A 22,454-nucleotide genomic window follows, 5' to 3' on the forward strand; every position below is an offset into this window, starting at 1 on the left:
GAGGGCCAACAAGTGGCATCCTGAGAAGTGCCTGGTTACTGAGTTGGGAAGGACATTGACGAGTCCACACTTTTCCAGTACCACAAAGGAGACGGGAAACATTCCAGGTACGGAGGAAAAGGGTTACTGTTCACCCTTAGTTGTTTGCTCAAGTTTTGAGTCGATGTGCTGACTGCCAGGATCTCTGGCTAGAGGTCTGTTCAGCCATGAAGTGCCCAGCTGCGAGTGCCTACTCTCTGGGTGGAAATAGAGACTTTGTTAAACCTGCAGTTCAAGGTACCTGAGTTCTTCACCCGTGCCCGCTGTTCCCGAAGAGACTGTGTTTGTGAAAGTTCTACTGCAAAATAAAACCTTTTGAAAGAACTTTATCTTGTCAGTGTACAAGTCATTGGGTATCAACCCTGGGAACCCCTAGACGTGGAGGAGCAGGCCAGGAGAAGGTAACCGGTAAGCCCATTCAGTCAAAGCCGCTCTGCAACGGGTTATGTTCGCTACATATAACATGTTTATTTAAAAAATATATATATATATCTTTAGTGATCCTTTAAGGGCGGTGACCCCCTGAAATACCACATTTGGCATGTGATTTTTTTTAGGGGTGGGGAGCGGATAACCTCTTTTTAGAGGGTCCCAGCTCCCACTTCCTCCCGGCACACCGCGGCACCAGAAGGGAGATGACCTCTCCCCCCTCCCTCTTGGCAATCATCTGGGACACGTGACAGGTCCCAGATGATTACCCGGCCAGTAACAGCGCACGGCTCGTGCATGTGCAGTGGGTGCCCGGCTGTGAAGCTACAGCCGGGCACCCACAATTAAAATGCCAGCACTGCAGAGAGGAGGGGAAGAAGAGCGGGGGCTTCGTTCCCACACATCACTGAACCCCGGGACAGATAAATGTCCGATTATTAAAAGTCAGCAGCTGCAAACTATTTTTTTTGAAGCAGAACTCCGCTTTAAGCTTTAAGAAAAAAAAAAACCTGGAAGCCGATTGGTTTCTATGTACACTGTTTGTAGGCGCACACCCGCATGGCTGTCATACTGGGAGCAGCGGCTATGTCCGTGCAGCTGCTCCATCCCATTTGACATAAATGGGTCTGCCTGCCCGGGGCGCATAGAACACCTGTAAATCCCCATGTGGATAACCACAGCCCTCCCACCGATGTATAAGACACACATGTGAACAAGGCCTTAGGCTCACTTTTCTCTAGTTGTGTCCTTTACTATGCCCTGAAAAGGGATCCACAGTGGATCAGGAAACGGTATTGCCAACTTCTAATGCCTGTTTTTTGTTTTATAATTGCTGTAAAGCAATCTTACAGTGCAGGACCTTGCTGTCACTGTGAGCCAACCATTGAGCTTGCAGTTTGGCCTCATTTACTTACATGGGAGAATTTGAAAGGCGGTACAGTATACTGCTCCAAATAGCACCATGTCTGCTTGTAAGTGAGCGGTAAAAACTCGGATCAGCTGCCTGTTTATCCTTTTTTTTCTTTAAATCCGGCTTCACATATGTGTGAATTGGGTGCGGGTTTCACCGCATCCAATTTGCATGACGTGAGTGTGACCGGCTCTTAATGGAGCCAGTGTTCTGACGATTTGTGCCCTTGTCGAAAAGTGCCCTGCGCATGCACAGAACGGAAGGGCACGCCAGCGGATTTCACGATCAGTGGGCGTGATATCACCGTTGGGCATTCGCACATCACAGAAGGCTTTTTGACGGGAGATACCATTTCGCGATTAAATGCTATGCAAACAGCGGAGGGACACTGTATTTGTCATATTGTCCCCCGCTGTTGCGGGTCAAGTTTACAGTGTTCTCTAGGTCTGATTTTGTCGGTGTTGCAGGGTGAGTTTGGCGTGTTGAATGGCAGCTTTTGCCTGTGTCTAAGGGCGGGCTGCAACATAGACAAAACCCTCCCTGCAATAGCGAGGCTCCATCTGACAACTATGGTGTCCCTCAGCTCTTTGCATTGTTTTCAGTTGTGCCCATGAAATGGTATCCCTTGTCGGAAAAAGCCTCCTACGATGTGCGCATGCGCTATGGTGACGTCACGCCAGCTGATCAGGAAATCAGCTGGAGTGCCCTTCCATTTTGCACATGCGTGGGCATTATTCAATGGAGGGCACAAATCAAAAGAACACAGGTTCACACGTGTCAAGGGCAGCTGCGGTTTCCAAAAGGGTCCTGTGTGTTCTTGGGTTCGGTTCAGATGCGCATTCAGGCAAAACCTGAACTTGGCCTTAGCGGCCTGGCAAAAAGAGGTGGATAAAGGAAATTCCCCAATTAAAATGTTGTATTCTGACAGTGCATTAAGATAAAAAAAACCTCTGTGTGTGGCAGCCCCCTTAATACCTACCTAAAACCCATCTCCATCCAGCGATGTTGCACTAGAGCAGGGATATACAATTAGCAGACCTCCAGCTGTTGCAAAACTACAAGTCCCATCATGCTCTGCCTCTGGGTGTCATACTTGTGGCTGTCAGAGTCTTGCTATGCCTCATGGGACTTGTAGTTTCACAACAGCTGGAGGTCCGCTAATTGCATATCCCTGCCCTAGAGCCTCGACTGTACAAGACTCTCCTTCACTGATTAGCTGAGACACAGCAGTGGGCACCACTGGCCAATGAGAAGAGGGGGTGGGGCCAAGAGGCTGCTCTGTGTGTCCATTCAGACACAGAGCCCCGGCTGGGGTGCCCCCCATAGCAAGCTGCTTGCTATGGTGGGCACCCGGCAGGAGGGAGGGGCCAGGAGCACCGGCAAGGGACCCGAGAAGAGGAGGATCTGGGCTGCTCTGTGCAAAACCAACTGTAAAAAGGAGGTAAGTATAGCATGTTTGTTATTTTTAAACAAAAAAAGCCCAGATTTGAATATCACTTGAACATGCAGTTGGAAGTTTATAGTGTCTCCACTGAGGGGATTTCTCCTTGGCTCCTGAGTTACTGAAAACAGACAAAATACCACAATCAAGGAAGGGTGGTTAGAACTACTGTCCAAATGTTACTACTGTTTTAAATGGCATCAGTTCCTGATAACTTCCAGTGTATGTGGCATAAAGCAGAACTTCACTCTCCCAATCAACATTGATTATTCTTAATCCTCATGGTGCTAGCTCTAGTCAATAGAAAATATAATATTTACATGTTTTAAACATTTTCTTTTTTTTGCATCTCTTAAATATCTTCAGGAGGGGTTTTTCTCAGTTGTGCACATGTCTCCTGCCTGTTTTCCATCAGATTCAGGGACCCGTCAGATTTTGTAACAGAAGCAACGTTTATCTTCGCATTCATACACCCACTAGCAGGTTGCCTAATGTGACAGAACACTGTGGTCAGAAGAAGGTGTCAGCGGACATCTTAGTACACCCAGCTATGTTTTCAATTTAAGAATAATTTTTCCAATAAAGTCAACATATATAAATAAATATAGTATACTGACATCTGTGAGGGTTATTTGATGTAAACATTTGAAACAAGCTGGACAGCAGCAGTAGGAAGGTGGCGGAGGCCATGTTGGTACACCCCGCAATGCTGAGTGCTAAAACTTTAGGCTCACAAAATGTAACATCAAATAACCATGACAGATGTCAACACAGTAAGTGAGCACATCCCTCAAATTTTGTAAATATTTTATTGTCTTTTCATGTGACAATACTGAAGAAATAACACTTTGCTACAATGTAAAGTAGTGAGTGTACAGCTTGTATAACAGTGTAAATGTGATGTCCCCTCAAAATAACTCAACACACAGCCATTAACCGGTTCCCGACCAGCGCACGCCGATGTACGTCGGCAGAATGGCACGGGCAGGCATATTGGCATACAGGTATGTCCAATCTTCAATGCTGCCCTGCCATCGCGAGTGCACCGGTCGGGACCCCCGTGAGTCCGGTCGTGGGTCCCGCCGACTCGATCGCCGCGGGCATACCCGCGATCTTCTCACGGGACGGCTGAATGGAGGAAATGCTGTGTAAACAGCATTTCTCCATTCTGCCTAGCAACTAGTGATGCTGATCTCTGCTCCATGTGATTGGAGCAGAGATCAGTGTTCACTAAATGAAAGCCCAACCCCCCCACAGTTAGTAACACACCCCTAGGAACACTTAACCCCTACACTGCCACCCACTGGTTAACCCCTTCACTGTCAGTGACATTTATACAGGAATCACTGCATTTATATAGCAGTGATTATTGTATAAATGACAATGGTCCCAAAAATGTGTCAAAAATGTCCGATGCGTCCGCCACAATGTCGCAGTCACAATAAAAATCGCTGATCGCCGCCATTACTATTAAAAAAATAATAATAAAAAATTATTAATAAAAATGCCATAAAACTATCCCTATTTTGTAAACGCTATAACTTTTGCGCAAACCAATCAATAATCGCTTATTGCAGTTTTTTTTACCAAAAATATGTAGAAGAATACGTATCAGCCTAAACTGAGGGAAAAAAATGTTTTTTTATATATTTTTGGGGGATATTTATTATAACAAAAAGTAAAAAATAATGCGTTTTTTTCAAAATTGTCGCTCTATTTTTGTTTATAGCGCAAAAAATAAAAACCGCAGAGGTGATCAAATACCACCAAAAGAAAGCTCTATTTGTGGGAAAAAAAGGACGTCAATTTTGTTTGGGAGCCACGTCGCACGACCGAGTGTGCAATGTACAGGGATAGGGACAATTGTAGACACTCACTCAGGTTGAACTGGATGGACTGGTGTCTTTATTCAACCTAACTAACTATGACCGCGCAATTGTCAGTTAAAGCGACACAGTGCCGAATCGCAAAAAAGTGGTCTGGTCTTTGACCAGCAAAATGGTCCGGTCTGTAAGTGGTTAAAGGATTTATAAAGGTTATTTAAAAAAAATAACAAACATGTCATACCTCCACTGTGCAGCTCGTTTTGCACAGAGTGGTCCTGATCCTCCTGTTCTGGAGTCCCACGGCGGCTCTCTCGACTCCTCCCCGTGGAAGCTCTCTCCCGAGGGGGTTGCCTTGCAGGTGCGCTCATGTCTCATACCCTCTGCATCCATAGACACAGAGTATATGTCTCGGTCCCGCTCCCCCCGTCATTGGATTTGATTTACAGCAGTGGGAGCCTATGGCTGCGCTGCTATCAATCTATCAAACCACGCCGAGACTCCATGGAGAAGAGGACACCCTGTGTATTAAGGTGAAAAAACGCGAACCTTTACAACCCCTTTAATGTCTAAACCGCTGGCAACAAAAAGTGAGTACACCCCAAAGTGAATATGTCCAAATTGGGCCCAAAGTGTCAATATTTTATGTGACCATCATTTTTTTTCAGCACTGCCTTAACCCCCTTGGGCATGGAGTTCACCAGAGCTTCACTGGTTGCCACTGGAGTCCTCTTCTACTCCTCCATGACGTAATCACGGTGCTGGTGGATATTAGAGACCTTGCGCTCCTCCACTGTCCGTTTGAGAATGCCCCACAGATGCTCAATAGGTTTCAAGTCTGGAGACATGTTTGGCCAGTCCATCACCTTTACCCTCAGCTTCTTTAGCAAGGCAGTGGTTGTCTTGGAGGTGTGTTTGGGGTCGTTATCTTGTTGGAATACTGCCCTGCGGCCCAGTCGCCAAAGGGAGGGGATCATGCACTGCTTCTGTATGTCACAGTACATGTTGGAGTTCATGGTTCCCTCAATGAACTGTAGCTCCCCAGTGCTGGCAGCACTCATGTAGCCCCAGACCATGACGCTCCCATCACCATACTTGACTGTAGGCAAGACACACTTGTCTTTGTGCTCCTCACCTGGTTGTCGCCACACACGCTTGACACCATCTGAACAAAATATGTTTATTTTGATCTCACCAGACCACAGGACATGGTTCCAGTAATTCATGTCATTAGTCTGCATGTCTTCAGCAAACTGCGGGCTTTCTTGAGCATTATCTTTAGAAGAGGCTTCTTTCTGGGACAACAGCCATGCAGACCTTTGATTCCATTTTGCCGCCTTTGGTCTGAGCACTGGCAGGCTGACCCCCTGCCCCTTCAACCTCTGCAGCAATGCTGAAGAGGTTTCATAAATCTATTTCCCAAAGACAATCTCTGGATATGACACGGAGCACGTGCACTCAACTTCTTTGGTTGACCATGGCAAGGCCTGTTCTGAGTGGAACCTGTTCTGTTAACTACTTGCCGACTGCCCACCGTTGATTTTTGGTGGCAGAATGGCAGGCGCTTTAAGGAGTACAGGGGTTGCGCCCACTGTGTCTCTAAGGAGCTGATGCATGTGCCTGGTGGCCGTGATGTCTGCCAGGCAACCGCGATCGCTCCTGGGAGTGAGAACGAGGATTTGTGTGTGTGTAAACACACAAATCCCCGTTCTGTCAGAGGTGAGGAGACTGATCTGTTTTTCCTAGTATATAGGAACCACGATCGGTCTCCTCCCCAAGTCAGTCCCATCCCCCCACAAGTAGAACATACATTGAGGGAACACATTTAACCCCTTGATCGTCCCCCAGTGTTAACCCCTTCCCTGCCAGTGAGATTTATATAATAATCTGTGCATTTTTTTTAGCACTGATCACTGTATAAATTCCACTCAACATGGTCCCAAAAATGTGTCAAAAGTGTCCGATCTGTCCTCTGCAATGACACAGTCCTGATAAAAGCATAGATCACCGCCATTACTAGTAAAAATAAATAAATAACAATAATAGAAAAAAGCCATAAATCTATTCATTATTTTGTAGATGCTATAACTTTTGCGCATCCCAATCAATATACGCTTATTGTGATTATATTTATTAATTCGATTATTATACTTAAAATTGTCGCTCTCCTTTTGTTTATAGCGCAAAAAGTCAAAAAAAAAGGCAGAGGCGAGCAAATACCACCAAAAGAAAGCTCTATTTGTGGGAAAAAAAGGATGTCAATTCTGTTTGGGTACAACGTCTCACCACCGTGCAATTGGCAGTTAAAGCGACGCAGTGCCGTATATCAAAAAATGGCTTGATCAGGAAGGGGGTAAAACCTTCCGGGGCTGAAGTGGTTAAACTGCTGTATGGTCTTGGCCACCGTGCTGCAGCTCAGTTTCGGGGTCTTGGCAATCTTCTTATAGCCTAGGCCATCTTTATGTAGAGCAACAATTCTTTTTTTCAGATCCTCAGAGAGTTTTTTGCCATGAGATGCCATGTTGAACTTACAGTGACCAGTATGAGAGAGTGAGAGCGATATCACCAAATTTGGACATTTTCACTTAGGGATGTACTCACTTTTGTTGGCAGTGGTTTAGACATTAATGGCTGTGTGTTGAGTTATTTTGAGGGGACAGAAAATTTACACTGTTATACAAGCTGTACACTCACTACTTTACATTGTAACAAAGTGTCATTTCTTCAGTGATTTCACATGAAAAGATTTAATAAAATATTTACCAAAATGTGAGGGGTGTACTCACTTTTCTGAGATACTGTATATACGTTAACTTTATTGCGAAAATTACTGTTAGATTAAAGTCGGAGCTGAGTGTACTAAGATTTCCGCTGTCATGTTCAAACTACAGCAGACATCTGTCAGATTAGGCAACCTGCTAGCGGATGTACGCATGCGCAGGTGACGAAACATCACTTTCATGACCAAATCTGACGAAACATCTGCATACTTGAGCTACGGGCAGATGAATTCTAGGAAGTACATGCTACATGAATCATCTGCCCTTACTCAAGATGGCCATGGCCAGAAATGCTATGGGGGTGTTTATCAAAGTGATTCCTTAACAAAATAAAAAGCAGACACATGAATGGATGGGGGAGTTTTCTTTGAATATTAAAATTTTATTAAATTGTGTTTTTGGTTTGTGGTGCTCAGATGCTGTGAAGATCTGCTTTAATCCCCCCCCCCCCCCCCCAGCAAGGACAAAACCAGGCAAAACAAAAAATAAAGACTGTCACTATTCCCTATTGCCACCACACTTTAAAAAAAAACTTTGCCTGGAGTCAGGCTTTAAAGCCCTATTCACATCAATGAGCTTTGCCTGAAATGTGTGTGTTTTTAATGCATTAAACTGCAGTTAATTATTTATCAGCGTTCTATATTTTATGCCCACTATTTTGAGAAAACATTTCAGACGTCTGTCTGACTGTGACAGTGCACAGTATGTCAAATTGCACTAAAATATGCATTAAAGTGTGTTAATGTGCATGCGCATGTAGACATAAACGTAGAAACATATCCTGGTTGTAAACTCTTGACCTGTGGTGTCTTCAGACAGAATTTAACCACCTCAATACTGGGCACTTTCACCCTCTTCATGCCCAGGCCATTTTTTTAGCTTTCAGCACTGTTGCACTTTGAATGACAATTGCGCTGTCAATTAACAGCGTACCCAAATTATTTTTTTGTAATTTTCTTCACACAAATAGAGCTTTCTTTTGGTGGTATTTAATCACTGCTGTTTTTTTTTTTTTTATACAAAGAAAAAAGTTTTTCTTAGTTTCTGCCATTAAATTTTGTAAATAAGTTATTTTTCTCCTGATGTGACCGATAGTCTGCACTGAAGGGCACTGATTATGTGGCACTAATATGCCGCACTGGTAGGTGGCAGTGGTGGACACTGATGGGCAGCCTGGATAGGCAGCACTGACTGGCATCACTATGGGCACTGATTGGTGGTACCGATGGGCACACTGATGGGGCTTTCCTGTAATCAGGGCACTGATGATCAGTGCCCTGATCACTTGCCCAGGTCTCCCCTGCGAGGAGATGCCGCCGATTGGCACCCCTTGCCACACACTCTGTCAGTGTGAGGAGAGCTGATTCACGGCACTTCGGTATTTACATGTGACCAGCTGAGATTGGACACAGCCGATCACATGGTTAAAGACCCACGGCTCTTTACAGAGATCAGGGTCATGCTGTGTCTTAGCAACATGACGTAGCCAGGGTCGCTAAGCTGCGCCCCCCCCGACGCACGATGGTGGCCGTTCCGGGACGCCGTCATATGACATCCTCCCAGAAAAAGATCCGCACTGTCCCTCCATCATCTGACAATAAGCTCTTTTCAATTTACATCAATAAGCATGAATATCCAAATCAAAAACATTAAATATGGAGAGGACTTTGTTTTTAAAGGGTTAGTTCACCTTTACCAAAAAACGCTAAAGAAACAGAAGAATAAAAGAAGGCTCCTCTAAGCGCAGTACCATAAGATTTATTAAACAGAATGGTTAAACACGCTCTTATCCGCATATGCCAACCAGCAGCTTAGCGGAGAATGGAGTGACTGGGCAAAGTGGTCGGCATGCTTCCTTAGCCAACATGGAACACATGCCCTTGGAAGAGACGTCAGAGGGGCGGGATGCATTTTGGGAGCAAGGCACGGTGCTCCTTTATCAACCTTATTGATATCTGCTCCAGGTTTGCTTCTATCTCCATGAAGTGTTGCCAAAGTGTCTTCTAGGCATCTGCCCAGCTGCTCTTCCCCTTTTATCTCTTTTGATTGGTTGTCTATTCTATAAGACACCACCAGAGGTCCTCCTCATACAGAGCACCCTATACTCCTCTTTATCCTTTACCAAAAAACTGCTTATGCAGGTAAGGTGTTCATGTAGATAAAATAAGCTGTGCAGCTTTGACTAAAGCTGGGTAATGCCTTTGATATTGTTGCAGGCCATTTATGCGCCTCCCAAAGGCTTGCTGAAAATCTCCAAGACAGGAAATCATCTTGTTCTGTTGCTAGGATGTTGCTAAGACACTCCCAGCCATGACTGCTCCTCCACACCATCTGGGAAGGAATCCCTCATGCCCATACCAGTGTAGTTCACCGTCTACCACTTTCAGTTCAGAGCTATTGGGAATGGGAGCGAGTGTGCATCATGTGATGTGTGCAACATCCAAGGAGCAAGGCAGGAATGGATGATGCCATCTCTAGGAGTGTTTCAGTTAGGCTTTGGGGGGGGGGGGGGTTCCGCAAATGGCCTACACCTTTAGCAAGGGCATTTTTTAACTTTGGTCAGGGCTGCATAGTTTGTTTTTTTATCTACAAGTGCCCCTTATGCTGGGTACACACTTTTCATTTTTTTTTTCATTCAACCCAGTGGGCTGAACTAAAAAAACTGAAGAGCCCCAGAGGAGTCACTGTACTAACTATGCAATGTTAATATGAGCTATTGTGTTCGGACAGGGGATGGGAGGCCCCCGCCAGAACAAACCGGTCAACTCTTGCAGCCAATGGCTGAGAGCGCTGATTGGATGCCGTTTGGCAGATGTCGGACAGTTTCTGTTGAACCAGGCAATATTTGGCCCATGTGTATGGGGCTTTGTCTGCATAAGGAACTAACCCTTTAATGTTAAAAAAAAAAAAAAAAAAAAAGAAAAACGTTACACACATACATTACAAGTTTCCATTGTGATAAGTCTGCGGATCATACTTCTTGTTTGCATCATTCATAAAATCCTTTGCAACCAGTAACACATAGAAAGATCTTTCAATTCTGCTTCAATAATGGCCGGCATAATCTTCTCCTCCCTGATGGCTTCCCTAACAGGTAAAAACTCTTCCCAGGTTATTGGGTCATGTAATGTGCGGTCATGGAAATGCTGATTGTAGCAGTCAAAGTGCGTAAACTCCAGGACCAAGCCTAACCCTGGAGCTTGAGGAATCTTGACCTTGTCCATCTGCACAGAATGAGGGAGAAGGTCAGGAGAGACCAGGCCTCGTGCCACCATAATAACAAGACAAACCATTTTCCGAATCTGGTGCTGCATGAAGCTATTTCCCTTTACCAGGATACGTGCGAATTCCACACCATGATGAAGAAATGGCTCTGAGCAACAGACATTCATTATATGTCTAAGGGCACTCTTGTCGGTGGCCAATTTTGAATTTGTAAAGTTGTGGAAGTTGTGTGTTCCTTTATAGAAAGAAAGAAGCCTATTAATGACATGGAAGTCTTCTCGAGGTAATCTGAAGCTGGAGTCAGGAGAAATGCCACCACTTCTTGACAGTGCAAATGTAGGCAATGTGTAAGAATACGTCCGAGCATTACACATATCCTTGGCACTGAATCCCCTGGGCACTCGATTAATGCCTGATCATGAAAAAGAAATAGTCAGCATGGGAAATGGAAAGACATGCAAGCCATGAAAACACACCCATTACCCAAAGAAGATCACATACTTCTTTCTCAGAAATACAATATTTACTATTTATACTAAAAATATATGTGGAAGAAACACGAAAGGCAAGTTCACACCAGAACGCGGTACTGGGAACTTGCGTCCCGTGCGCATTTCCCACATTGTGTTAAAATTTGCATTGCACTTGCAATCTGCAGCGGGTGTCAGTGCAATGATAACGACACCCCAAACACAGGTCACAGACACAGTGCAATTGCCTGCACCGGATCGCATGGTACAGAAGTATCATGCAATCCAGTTGTTCTGTGTTTTTGCTGCGGCCCAGTGCAATTTCATCCAGACCGCAATGAATCCTGTGTCATCCATGGAGATAAAATGGTCCAAAAGGGGTGTATTTAAACACCTGACCTCCTTTATGACCAGGCCATTTTTTGCTATTCGGCACTGTGTTACTTTAACTGGTAATTGCTCGGTCATGCAATGCCCTACACAAACAAAATATATATAATTTTTTTCATACAAATAGCGCTTTCTTTTTTCTTTTTTTTTCTTTTTTCATCAAAACCTTTTTTTACTCACAAGAATAATGGGTAACTGAGTTACAATAAGAGGGTAAAAATATTCCCCCACAGCTGAATTGTACACAGAGTCAACATGTACATACATATAATGCAGTTACCTAGTATTAGGCACGTATAGTATTGTTTTTAGTAGAACTTAAAACAAAACTCCTTAAAACAATAGAAAAATAAGACAAAATAAAGTAAAATAAAATAATATAAGAAATAGGATCCTTCCTCCAGGCTTGTCTGTAGGCCATTTTACCGCGTAAGTTACCATCTGCACAGCGTATGCATTGTTGGGGAGGGCCTTAAGCTCAGGAGAAGATCCTATCATCAGCATTAGGGTCTATAACTGCAACAGTCTATCCATTAGTAGCTGAGGGGGAGCAAGGTTAGGGTTGTCCAACCAGTTCTGCCATATAAAGGTCAAATTGTTTGGGAGCATTTCGGTGTTGGTATGCCAACTGTTCCCTAAGAAAGCATATGTGAGCGTGTGTTGCCCTTTCACTGCATCCTCACCAACATAGTGGGGAAGTCTCTGGGAAGGTTTTACGTAGGACCACCAGCGTGTAGTGCCACCTTGTCATCAACTTATAGTTTACCTCCGCTGCTTTAGAGGCCATTGACGATGTATGTGCCAGTTGGAGAATGGTGGCCGTTTGGGTATCCGTTAGATCTTTTTGGAGGTCTTTTTTCCCAACTGAGTAAGAATGTAGGTTTGCTGGTGGTTCCTGATGCTTGTATGGCGTGGTAAAAATAAGAGACAGGTCTCTCAACCGGTTTGTCTTCACTGAACGCCAACTCGATGGGCATTAATTCTGAAGTAATGCGGATAGGTTTTGGAAGTGATGAGACGAAGGCTGAAAGTTGTCGGCATCTCCAAACGTCCATGGGAGCTGCGGATACTCGATCGAAGAGTGTGGAGAGGGGCACAACGCCCGATGGGGTGGAAACGGGATGGAGCCCAGTGACCAATAATGGGGTTTGGGGTTTATATTCCCTGGTGGGAAGTAGTTGTGTTCCGTTAATGGCATAAGTGGGGAGTTGTAGGCCCACTTTTGTGCCTTGCAAAAAGAGTCCCATACCATCAGGGATGAGTGTGTGAGTGAAGAAGTAGTATAGGCTAGGGACCTGAATCTTTTAGGTATCCATAGTGGAGTGTAAAGGTTTGCTTTAGTTGGTTAGCTATTTTGTTTGGGACCATGATGTTCAATATTTCTGACTTATTCATATTGATTTTAAAATTTTAAATGGTACTAAATGTCGAGAACTCAGACATAAGATTGGGAAGGGTTATCTGGGGTTGTTGCACATAAAATAGTATGTCATCTGCAGCGTATTTGTGTTTTACTTTGCCTACCGTGACTCCCTGTATGTTGGGGTTTTGCCTAATTGTTGCCAGGAACGGTTCCAGGGATATGGCAAAAAATATGGGCGAGAGGGGGCATCCCTGGCGGGTACCATTATACCAAATAGAGATGGCCTTGTGGTTCACCCGGCGGTCGGTTCGTGGTGAATTTTGCGTGTTTGTGATTCGCCAAACCGGCAGACTTCTGACGCTGTTCGCACGGCAGACATATGTGTTTACATTGTAAAAGAACTTTGACCCATGATGACACATCCATCATGGGGTACAGGACAGCCAATTGAAACATTTCAGCACATGGACAATTGGACATTCCCCCTACCTTATAAATAGACCTGATGTGGCGACCATTTTACATTCTGTCTTTTGTCAGTGTAGGGAGAGGTTGCTGTGTGGAGCAGGGACAGACTGTAGTGACACAAATCGCTAGCTATTAGGCCCACAAAAGTCCTTTTAAGGACTGGTATAGGTGTACAGTATATAGGGTTCTGGTGCACTGCTGTGCTGCTGATTGCTGAGTGCACTGCTGACCGATTCTGCAGCCGTCTTTTGTCAGTGTAGGGATAGGACGCTGTGTGGAGCAGGGACATTCAGTTTAATCATTAGCTATTACTATTAGGTCCACAAAGGTCCTTTTAAAGTGGTTGTAAACCCTTACAAACCACTTTGACCTACAGGTAAGCCTAGATTAAGGCTTACCTGTAGGTCCAAGAAATATCTCCCAAACCTATACGGTTTAGGAGATATTTGCCCGAAGACGGGCACCGCTGTCTACAGCGCATGCGCCGTAGACAGCGGCGCGCAGGTGCACTGAGCGTGGCATCCTTGATAACGAAGATGCCGCGCAATGCCCGCGCGTCTCGGCTCCCATGCGCATGCGCGGGAGTGACGTCATGGCGGCTTCGCCGAATGACAGCGGCGGAGCTGCGAGACCCACCGAGAAGATGGATGCGGCGGACTACAGGGGACAGCGGTGACTTCGCTGGCTCCTGTGTCAGGTAAGTGACACATAATGGGCTACTATGCAATGCATAGTAGTCCATTTTGCTTTGCCTTTGCAGGGAATGAAAGAGGAAGTAAACTCATCAGGGTTTACTTCCTCCTTAAGGACTGGTATAGGTGTACAGTATATAGGGTTGTACACATATAATATACTTTCTTTCAAATATAGAAAGCCTATTATACTTGACTGCTGACCAATTCTGCAGCTGTCTTGTCAGCGTAGGGACTGAGGGACAGTCTGCAAATCCCTAGCTACTAGGTCCACAAAGGTCCTTTTAAGGACTGGTATAGGTGTACAGTATATAGGGTTGTACATGTATAATATACTTTCTTTCAAATATAGAAAGCCAGTGCTCTCTCTCTATCTTGGTGCTGGTGTGGTGTCAGTGCTCTCTATCTCGGTGCTGGTGTGGTCTCAGTGCTCTCTATCACGGTGCTGGTGTGGTCTCAGTGCTCTCTATCTCGGTGCTGGTGTCAGTGCTCTCTCTCTCGGTGCTGGTGTCAGTGCTCTCTCTCTCGGTGCTGGTGTCAGTGCTCTCTCTCTCGGTGCTTGTGTCAGTGCTCTCTCTCTCGGTGCTGGTGTCAGTGCTCTCTCTCTCGGTGCTGGTGTCAGTGCTCTCTATCACAGTGCTGGTGTCAGTGCTCTCTATCACGGTGCTGGTGTCAGTGCTCTCTATCACGGTGCTGGTGTCAGTGCTCTCTATCACGGTGCTGGTGTTAGTGCTCTCTATCTCAGTGCTGGTGTCAGTGCTCAGTCTCTATTGCGGTGCTGGTGTTAGTGCTCAGTCTCTATCTCAGTGCTGGTGTCAGTGAGGGAGATAGCAGTGGAGAAGGCAGTGCCAGCACCATGGCTGAGGATCAGCACTGGACTGGCACCTACGGACCACCGCAGTGGAGCCCTGCATAGGTGGGGGTAAGGGCAGGGCAGAGGGAGGGGCTCAAGCACAGGTTGGCACACTGGGACACTGGCATAGGACTGTGCTGCCCTGACTGTGGCTCTGATCTTCATAGCCTGGCCTGACCCTGCCTCTCCTCCATGGCCTTCATGCGCTCCTAAATTGTCAAAATTTCACAGATAAAAAAAGAATGCTTATCGTTGTCGCTCCCAGATTCACTTAATACTTTTGTTATGTCAGTGTCCATGTTGTGGGACTATGTGTGCACAGCTAGTAAGTATTTTGTGGCTGAAAATATGACCTGGAGGTTTTTAAGGTTCGCCTGCCATTAAAGTCAATGGGGTCTGCCGCAAACTTTGCGGTTCGCAAACTTTTGGCCGCGTTCGCGAAACATCCCATCGGATGTTCGTCCATCACTAATACCAATGCCATTAATTCGGAGTTGAAGGGCAATTGTATAAGGCAGAAATTTGTAACAGCAGGGAAATGTTTATTCCTAGATGGGACAATGTTGCCATGAGGTACTCCCAGTCCACCCTATCAAACACCTTTTCAGCATCTGTTGACAGCAGAAGGGGGTGCTGGGAGGACCCCCGCACAAAGTTTATCAGGGACAGGGTTCTGAGGGAGTTATCCCGCGCCTCGTGCCCTGGTATGAATCCTGTTTGATCCCTAGATACCCATTGGGGGAGCAAGGAGAGGAGCCTGTTAGCAATTGCTTTGACGTATAATTTGGTGTCAATATTCAACAAAGAAATGGGTCGGTAACTCCCACAGACACTGGGGTCCTTTCCAGGTTTAGGGAGCACCGTAATATGGGCGTGGAGTGTTTTGGGTCGGTTTCCACCTGAGCGTGTGGCATTAGCATAGGAGGTCAAGTGAGGAAGCAAAATATCTGCAAAAGTACGGTAGTAGGCTACCGTAAAGCTGTCTGGCCCGGGTGCCTTCCCGTTGGCCATATCCTTCAATGCTAAGTGCATCTCCGTAGTGGTAACCTCTGGCCTGGGCCTCTTATGAAAGCTTGGGTAGTTTCGCCTGATCCAGATAATTCTGAATAAGCGTAAGCCTAATATTGCGATCCTCTATGGTCGGGTGGACTTTATAGAGCTGCTGATAGAACGCCCTAAACTCTGCAGCAATAGCCGTTGTTTCATGTATCAAGCCATCCGAAAGGGGTTTTGATTTTAGTGATAAAGGTAGCATTTTTTTTTCTGTTGTAGTGAGCGAGCCAACATCCTGCTGGGTTTGTCCCCCATTCATAAAATCTTTGGGATACTAGGCGATATTGTTGCTTATTCTCCAAATGGAGGAGGGCCTTTAATTCCTCTCTTTTCAATGTAAGCCTTTGAAATACTGCCTGGGAAAGACTGGCTTTGTGTTGTTGTTCTAGGGATTTTATATCCTTAACTCAGATTGTAGGTGCACCTTCTCCCTTTTCTTTCTGGACCCTAGTTCAATGAGTTTACCCCGGATGTGCGCTTTGTGTGCCTCCCAGAGTACTCCAGGTGATACTTCGGGGCATGTGTTGGTAATAAAGTATTGGGAGAGCTCTTCACCCAATAGTTTCTTAGCTTCCTCAGTGCCAATGAGCGTTTCATTAAGATTCCAATTGATCTTTCTAGAGGGCAGCATGGTAATTTTGATCCTAAGGGTAATTGGGGCATGGTACGAAATGGGGGAGGATTCAATATGTGCCTTAGGTGAAAGATAGAGGTGGTGATGGTCTAGAAAAAAAAAAAAAAAAAAGAGGTCGATCCTGAAATAGGAGTGGTGTACTTGTGAATAATGGGTGTAATCTCTCGCCCGTGGGTGCCCAATCCTCCATACGTCCACAAGTTGTGCATCGTGCAATCACCTGCGGATGTACAGCAATTGCCTGTGCGAGAGATTTGATCTCCCCTGGGATGTGTCAAGAGTAGGTTCTAGTGATACATTAAAGACTCCGGCCAGGAGTATGCACCCGTGGGCGAAATCTAGTAATTTTTTAAGGGTGGAGGTTATAAAACTTGCTTGGTCTCTATTGGGTGCATACAGTGTAGCTAGGGTGCACGACATACCGCCCAGGCTGCCCCTCAGGAACAAAAATCTACCATTTGGATTATCCAACATAGCATCAAGTAAAAATGAGGTACCCCTGCGGAACCCAATGGCGACCCCTTTAGCCTTATGTACATCTGACAGACTGTAGTACCAGGTGGGGAAGTGTGCAGAGTAGAGTTTCACAGGAGGTAGTTTGTGTAAGATATGTTTCTTGTAAGAAAGCGACATCACACTTCAGGCGTGTTAATTCCCTATAGAGGTTATATCATTTACAGAGGGAGTGGAGGCCCCTCACATTAAAAGATAGTAAATTGACCATCACCATTGGATCCATCAGAGGGGACTCATGTACAATATTAGACACCATAGACATACCGGAGGCGGAAAGGGGTGGACAGGAAGGGAAGGGCTAGGGGAGGGATGAGGCAAAGAGAGGAAAATGAGCAAGCATAAAGATTTAGAAAGAGAGAAAAGGAAAAGACCATGAACATATTGAAGTATGCTCAGTAAATAACTTTCCTGGGGGTGTTCCACATGTGCATGCATTCATCTGCAGTGCGTCTGAGGGGTGCCCACGAGGCAGGAGGGGGACCAGGCAGGGGCACGTGGAGTTCCGGGGGACCCTCGTACGGGGGAGCGAAAGAACCTGGACATCGAAACCACTACCACCAGTAAGCAGCAGTTGTGTCCCCAAGCTCCGAAAAGTACAGTAATCATTAACCCCTATATATATATATATATATATATATATATATATATATATATATATATATATATATATATATATATATATATATATAAAACCATTAGCTTCCCAACTACAAACAAACATCTCAAAAACCTGGGGCCACCAGTGTGAGTCAGACTGACTAAACCCAGCCACCCACATATGAACAGCTACTGTTGTCTCTATCTACTGTGCGCAAAAAACAGTTGTACACATGGGGGGCTAGGAGAAGATACCAGGTAGTGGGGCAATATGGAATACTTGCGGTTCGCAGAATGTCAGTAGGCCTGAACAAGAATAAAGATATCGGGGGAAGCTGCAAAAGGCTTCTTAAGCTTCCACTCGTTAACCGAATTGGTGAGATGCCCCAACAGTGGGGGATGAGCGCTGTTTCCGGTCCACCTTCTGCTGCCACCTCGGTTCCGAGTTACCCGGGAGAGATGGTAGGGTGTCCTGCCATCCTGCCATTTCCGGGGGAGAAACATCCAGGTCGTTTCAAAACGTATCAAGCTCCTCTGGGAACCGAAGTACTGCTGTCTTGCCATCTCTGTTAGCAATCAGTGCTGCTGGGAATCCCCAGCGGTAATTGATGGAGGCGGCTCTCAATTTTTCTGTCAACGGCTTTAGGGCTCTCTGACGTTCCAATGTCTCCCTTGTCAGGTCCAGGTAGAACAAGAGTGAGGCACTGTCAAAGTCCATGGGGGCAACCTCCCTGGCCTTTTTCATGATGAGTTCCTTTTCAGGAAAATTGTGGACCCTGCAAATCACGTCACGGGGAGTCTCTGAGGTTAGGTTGCGGGGTCTGAGGGCCCTATGTACCTGATCAATTTTCAGCAGGTGGTCAGCCGACCGCCCTAGCAAGCTATTGAGAATACCACAGACCGACGGGAGCAGCAGGGAGTCCTCTGCTGCAAATATTATTCCGCTTGGTACTGTGTTCCTGGTCTTCGAGTCTGTATAGCAGCATTCTGTGTGCAATTGTGAGGCTACGAGTGGTGGCCTGCAGGCTTCGGATGGCCGCCACGTGGCGGTCCAGGCAGTTCTTCGATTCTTCCACCTGTTTCAACACCTCCGACAGGTCTGAACACACAGCGGAGACCTCCTTTTTTATGGCCTGCTCCAAACTCGAGAGCATAGACGCCAGCTCTGATTTCATTGGAAAGCCACAGACTATGGCCGCCACCTCCGACTGTTTGGATGTGCTTTCCGCGGAAGATGCAGGCGAGCAGGGTCTGGAACCAGGCCGATAGCGGGAGGCGGGGACTGCACTGGAGCCCACGCCACGAGGAGAACGGCCTAGGCCATCCATGTCGGCCAGATCGTCCGGCTCCGCAGCCAGAAAACGTGTTATAGAGCCTGCAGTGGTGTTTTTCTTCGGCTGAGACTTGCTGCTTTTCCACATCCTTTCCAATGGAACGGGTAAGGAGAGTAGTTGTTTCAGGGCTTAAAATGTGCTATCAAAGCCGGAGCTCTGGAGGCTTGCGTCCCCACCGCTGCATGTCCAGACTGCGCCCACCTAAAACATGGTTTTAAAGCTGAATTCCAGGAATTGGGCAAAATGTACCCTTGCAGTGCCCCCTTCCCCCACACTCTTGCTTTGGTGTGTATGTCACTCTGAGCAGCAGCTTTTTTTCACTTAAATAATTTTCCTATTAGCGTTTTAATTTCCATTTATCTTTTTTGTATGCCTTTCACTGATGTTTGTTATTTAAAGGGACAGCATACTTTTAAATGTCTCTCATTTTCTATATCAACGGGCCTATCAGTGGTCATGGGAGAGAGCCGATCCCAATGCTAATGTTCTAACTGACTTTTGTGTTCGCATATTAAAAGGACCAAAGTGCTCAAAGGAAAATGGCATCACAACCATGCCCAGGCCCAAATGTGGCGTTTTCGATGTCCTGCTTCTCAACAAAAGTTACGGTCAAACCAGGACCTCAATAACCTTTATGACCCCAGTTTGAGTCAAGAACCACAAGCTGTGCAGTTTTAGCATTTTGGTGCCAGAAAAATAGCAAAATGACAACTCAATCTCCAGAAACAGCACATAACATGGGCCCTGGATCTGAATGAACAGAGCTGGTGTCTTCTACTGAAATACTGTATTTATCGGCACGCTTTTTTCCCCTTAAAATCGTGGGTGCGTGTTATATGCCAAAACGCTGCCTCGGAGGGGAAGGAGGGAATGAGCGCCGCCGAAATAGACAGAGCCGAGTGTACTGTGTACTCAGCTAGGCTCAGCTCCACTCGCAGTCACGCCCAGTCCCACCTCCTAGCATTTACGTCCGGCCATTGGACTGGTGTTGTGTCCGTCATAGGAGCTGGGCCAAGGCGCAGGACTGGGCGGGACTGCGAGATGAGCCAAGAGGGGACAAGTACACAGGACATTTGGCTCTGTCTATCTCAGTGGCAGTAACATTTAAAAACGATCATGCTGCAATTTTGGGCAAGGCTGCAGATGGACGCTGATCCTTCTGCAATGATGGGCAAGGCTGCAGATGAACACCAATAAGGCTGCATTGATGGGCATTTAAAATGTAAGTTTTTTCCTTAAACTTCCCTCCTAAAAGTTTTTTTACCTTAAACTTCCCTCCTAAACTTAGGGTGCGTATTATACGCTGGCACGCATTATATGTGGATAATAAAGGCAATGTTTCAGTGTTCTAGATGTGTGGTTTGATTTTTACCTAGTATGCGGATTTCTGGTGGAAGGTAGGAATTGATTTTCTCTATTGGATTTGTGCAGGAATTGAAGAGCTTCAGTGAAACAACTTGAGCCAACGCAGAAACACTCTATAACAAAGAAGAAACATTGTAACCAGTTAGTAAATATTTGAAGTGCTTCATTAGCGTGGAACTAAACCCTCTTATCCTTTACAGCCAAGGTAAGTGCCACCTTAGCCTTTGTTTAGCTCAGCAAATGCCATAGTGCTCCATATGTGATCAGCTGTGACACCAATCCATAGGCACACCAGCAATTGTGAGTTATCACCCGATGCATGCCTTGAATGTAATAATTTTGGGAAATAGTGAAATGAATGGGTTTAGTCCTGCTTTAACCACATGCCAACCACCGCACGCCGATTTATGTCGGCAGAATGGCACGGGCAGGCAAAAGAGCGTACCCGTATGTCCCTTTGAATTTCCTGCCTAGTGGGCACACGCATGCCGCGGAGATGCTTATGTAAACAAGGCATTTTCCTGTTCTGCCTTGTGACATGACAGATCTACTGCTCCCTGTCATCGGGAGCAGTGATCTCTGTTATGTTGTAGTGAGCCCCCCCCCCCCCACAGTTAGAATGGCTCCCTAGGACACACTTAACCCCTTGATCACCCCCTAGTGTTTAACCCCTTCCCTGCCAGTGACATTTATACAGTAATCAGTGGCTATTTTTAGCTCTGATCGCTGTATAAATGTAAATGTTCCCAAAATAGTGTCAAAAGTGTCCATTCTGTCCGCCGCAATGTCGCAGTCAGGATAAAAATCCCAGGTCGCTGTCATTACTAGTAAACAAAATAATAATAATAATAAAAATGCCATAAATGTATCCCCTATTTTGTAGACACTATAACTTTTGTGCAAACCAATCAATATACTAATGTACACTCAAGCGGTTAAGTGGATGTAAAAACTGATGTAAACGGATCCGTTTTTTCTTTGAAAAAATGTGACTGAACCAATGAAACAAACTGAAGAATGTGTGAAAGGGACCTAAGATGGCAGCTTCCTTGGCTGAAAAGGAATGGAGGGTTTAGTTTCACTTGAAATGTCTGCACATCAATACAGTATATGATAATGTATAGTTATATAACTGCCACATACAGTATGAACGATTTCTAGAAAATTTCTTGAATCAATGTGAGAATATATATGTAGAAACCAGTTCTGCGTAGCTAAAGAATGACTTGGATTACAACAATGGAGTCCATTACTATGTTTCTGTCAAGTGACAGGGAAGACATGCTTAGAAATCAGTTCTATGTAACCTCTGTGCTCCAGAAGATATATATATATATATATATAAAAACAACAACACAATGTCTTGGCACAAGCACACAGCATATTTTAGAACTCTTTGGGGGAAATTAATAAAGAGTGGTCCAGAAAAAAAAAAAGCCTGCACAACTCTTCTTAACTGAAAAAAAAAAATGTGCAGATGCTGCTCCTAATTAACAAAAGGGACACAAGCCTTTTTCCCTTTTATTGGTTGAACTTGACTGACTTGTGTCTTTTTTCAACCAGACTAACTATATAACTATGGGGGTTATTTACGAAAAGGCAAATCCACTTTGCACTACAAGTGCAAAGTGCACTTGAAATGCATTTGGAAGTGCAGTCGCTGTAGATCTGAGGAGGATCTCCTGACGTCAGCAAGGAATTCTCAGCCCCGCCAGCCCCTACAGACAGCGGGCGGGGCTAAGAATTCCCCGCTGACGTCAGGAGAGACAAGAGACGCGAGAGGATAGGGGCGGGCCAGGCCGGGCAGGGCAGTCACATGAGTGGAATGTATTGTATTGTGAAATTCGGTATGATGTTCCATATTTTTTTTTTTTTATCACATACAGTGGGGCTCTTCATTGATTGTAACACAGAATTTATTAAAACACAGTAATTTTACCAATATGCTCCGAGCGCTCTCCCAGGAGGGGATGGGCGGGGCATGTCAGGATGATGTCCCCTGGCAATTGATTTTCTGGTCGTATGCATTGATGCTGCATCAGGGACACCCGAATCGCGATGCAGCAATTAAT

The 22,454-nt window shown here is 45.6% G+C and overlaps 1 protein-coding gene across 6 annotated transcripts in view; it reads right to left on the bottom strand.

The window, feature by feature from the left end:
- Positions 1-9,160: 9,160 nt before the first annotated feature.
- The window catches only part of LOC143963178 (pseudouridylate synthase 1 homolog), an 83,703-nt gene continuing 70,409 nt past the window's right edge, over positions 9,161-22,454 (bottom strand). For all 6 annotated transcript variants that reach the window (XM_077472750.1, XM_077472753.1, XM_077472749.1 and 3 more), the window contains 2 exons: positions 20,390-20,495; positions 9,161-11,059 (listed from right to left, as the gene is read on the bottom strand). In XM_077472750.1, coding sequence (XP_077328876.1) covers positions 10,416-11,059; positions 20,390-20,495 — 750 coding nt within the window. In that variant the 3' untranslated portion in view covers positions 9,161-10,415. The remainder of the gene's footprint in view (positions 11,060-20,389; positions 20,496-22,454) is intronic.

The sequence above is a fragment of the Lithobates pipiens genome, unplaced genomic scaffold, assembly GCF_037356315.1.
Source record: "Lithobates pipiens isolate NorthernLeopardFrog02 unplaced genomic scaffold, aLitPip1_a1.2 Scaffold_8, whole genome shotgun sequence".
In the NCBI taxonomy this organism is placed as follows: Eukaryota; Metazoa; Chordata; class Amphibia; order Anura; family Ranidae; genus Lithobates; species Lithobates pipiens.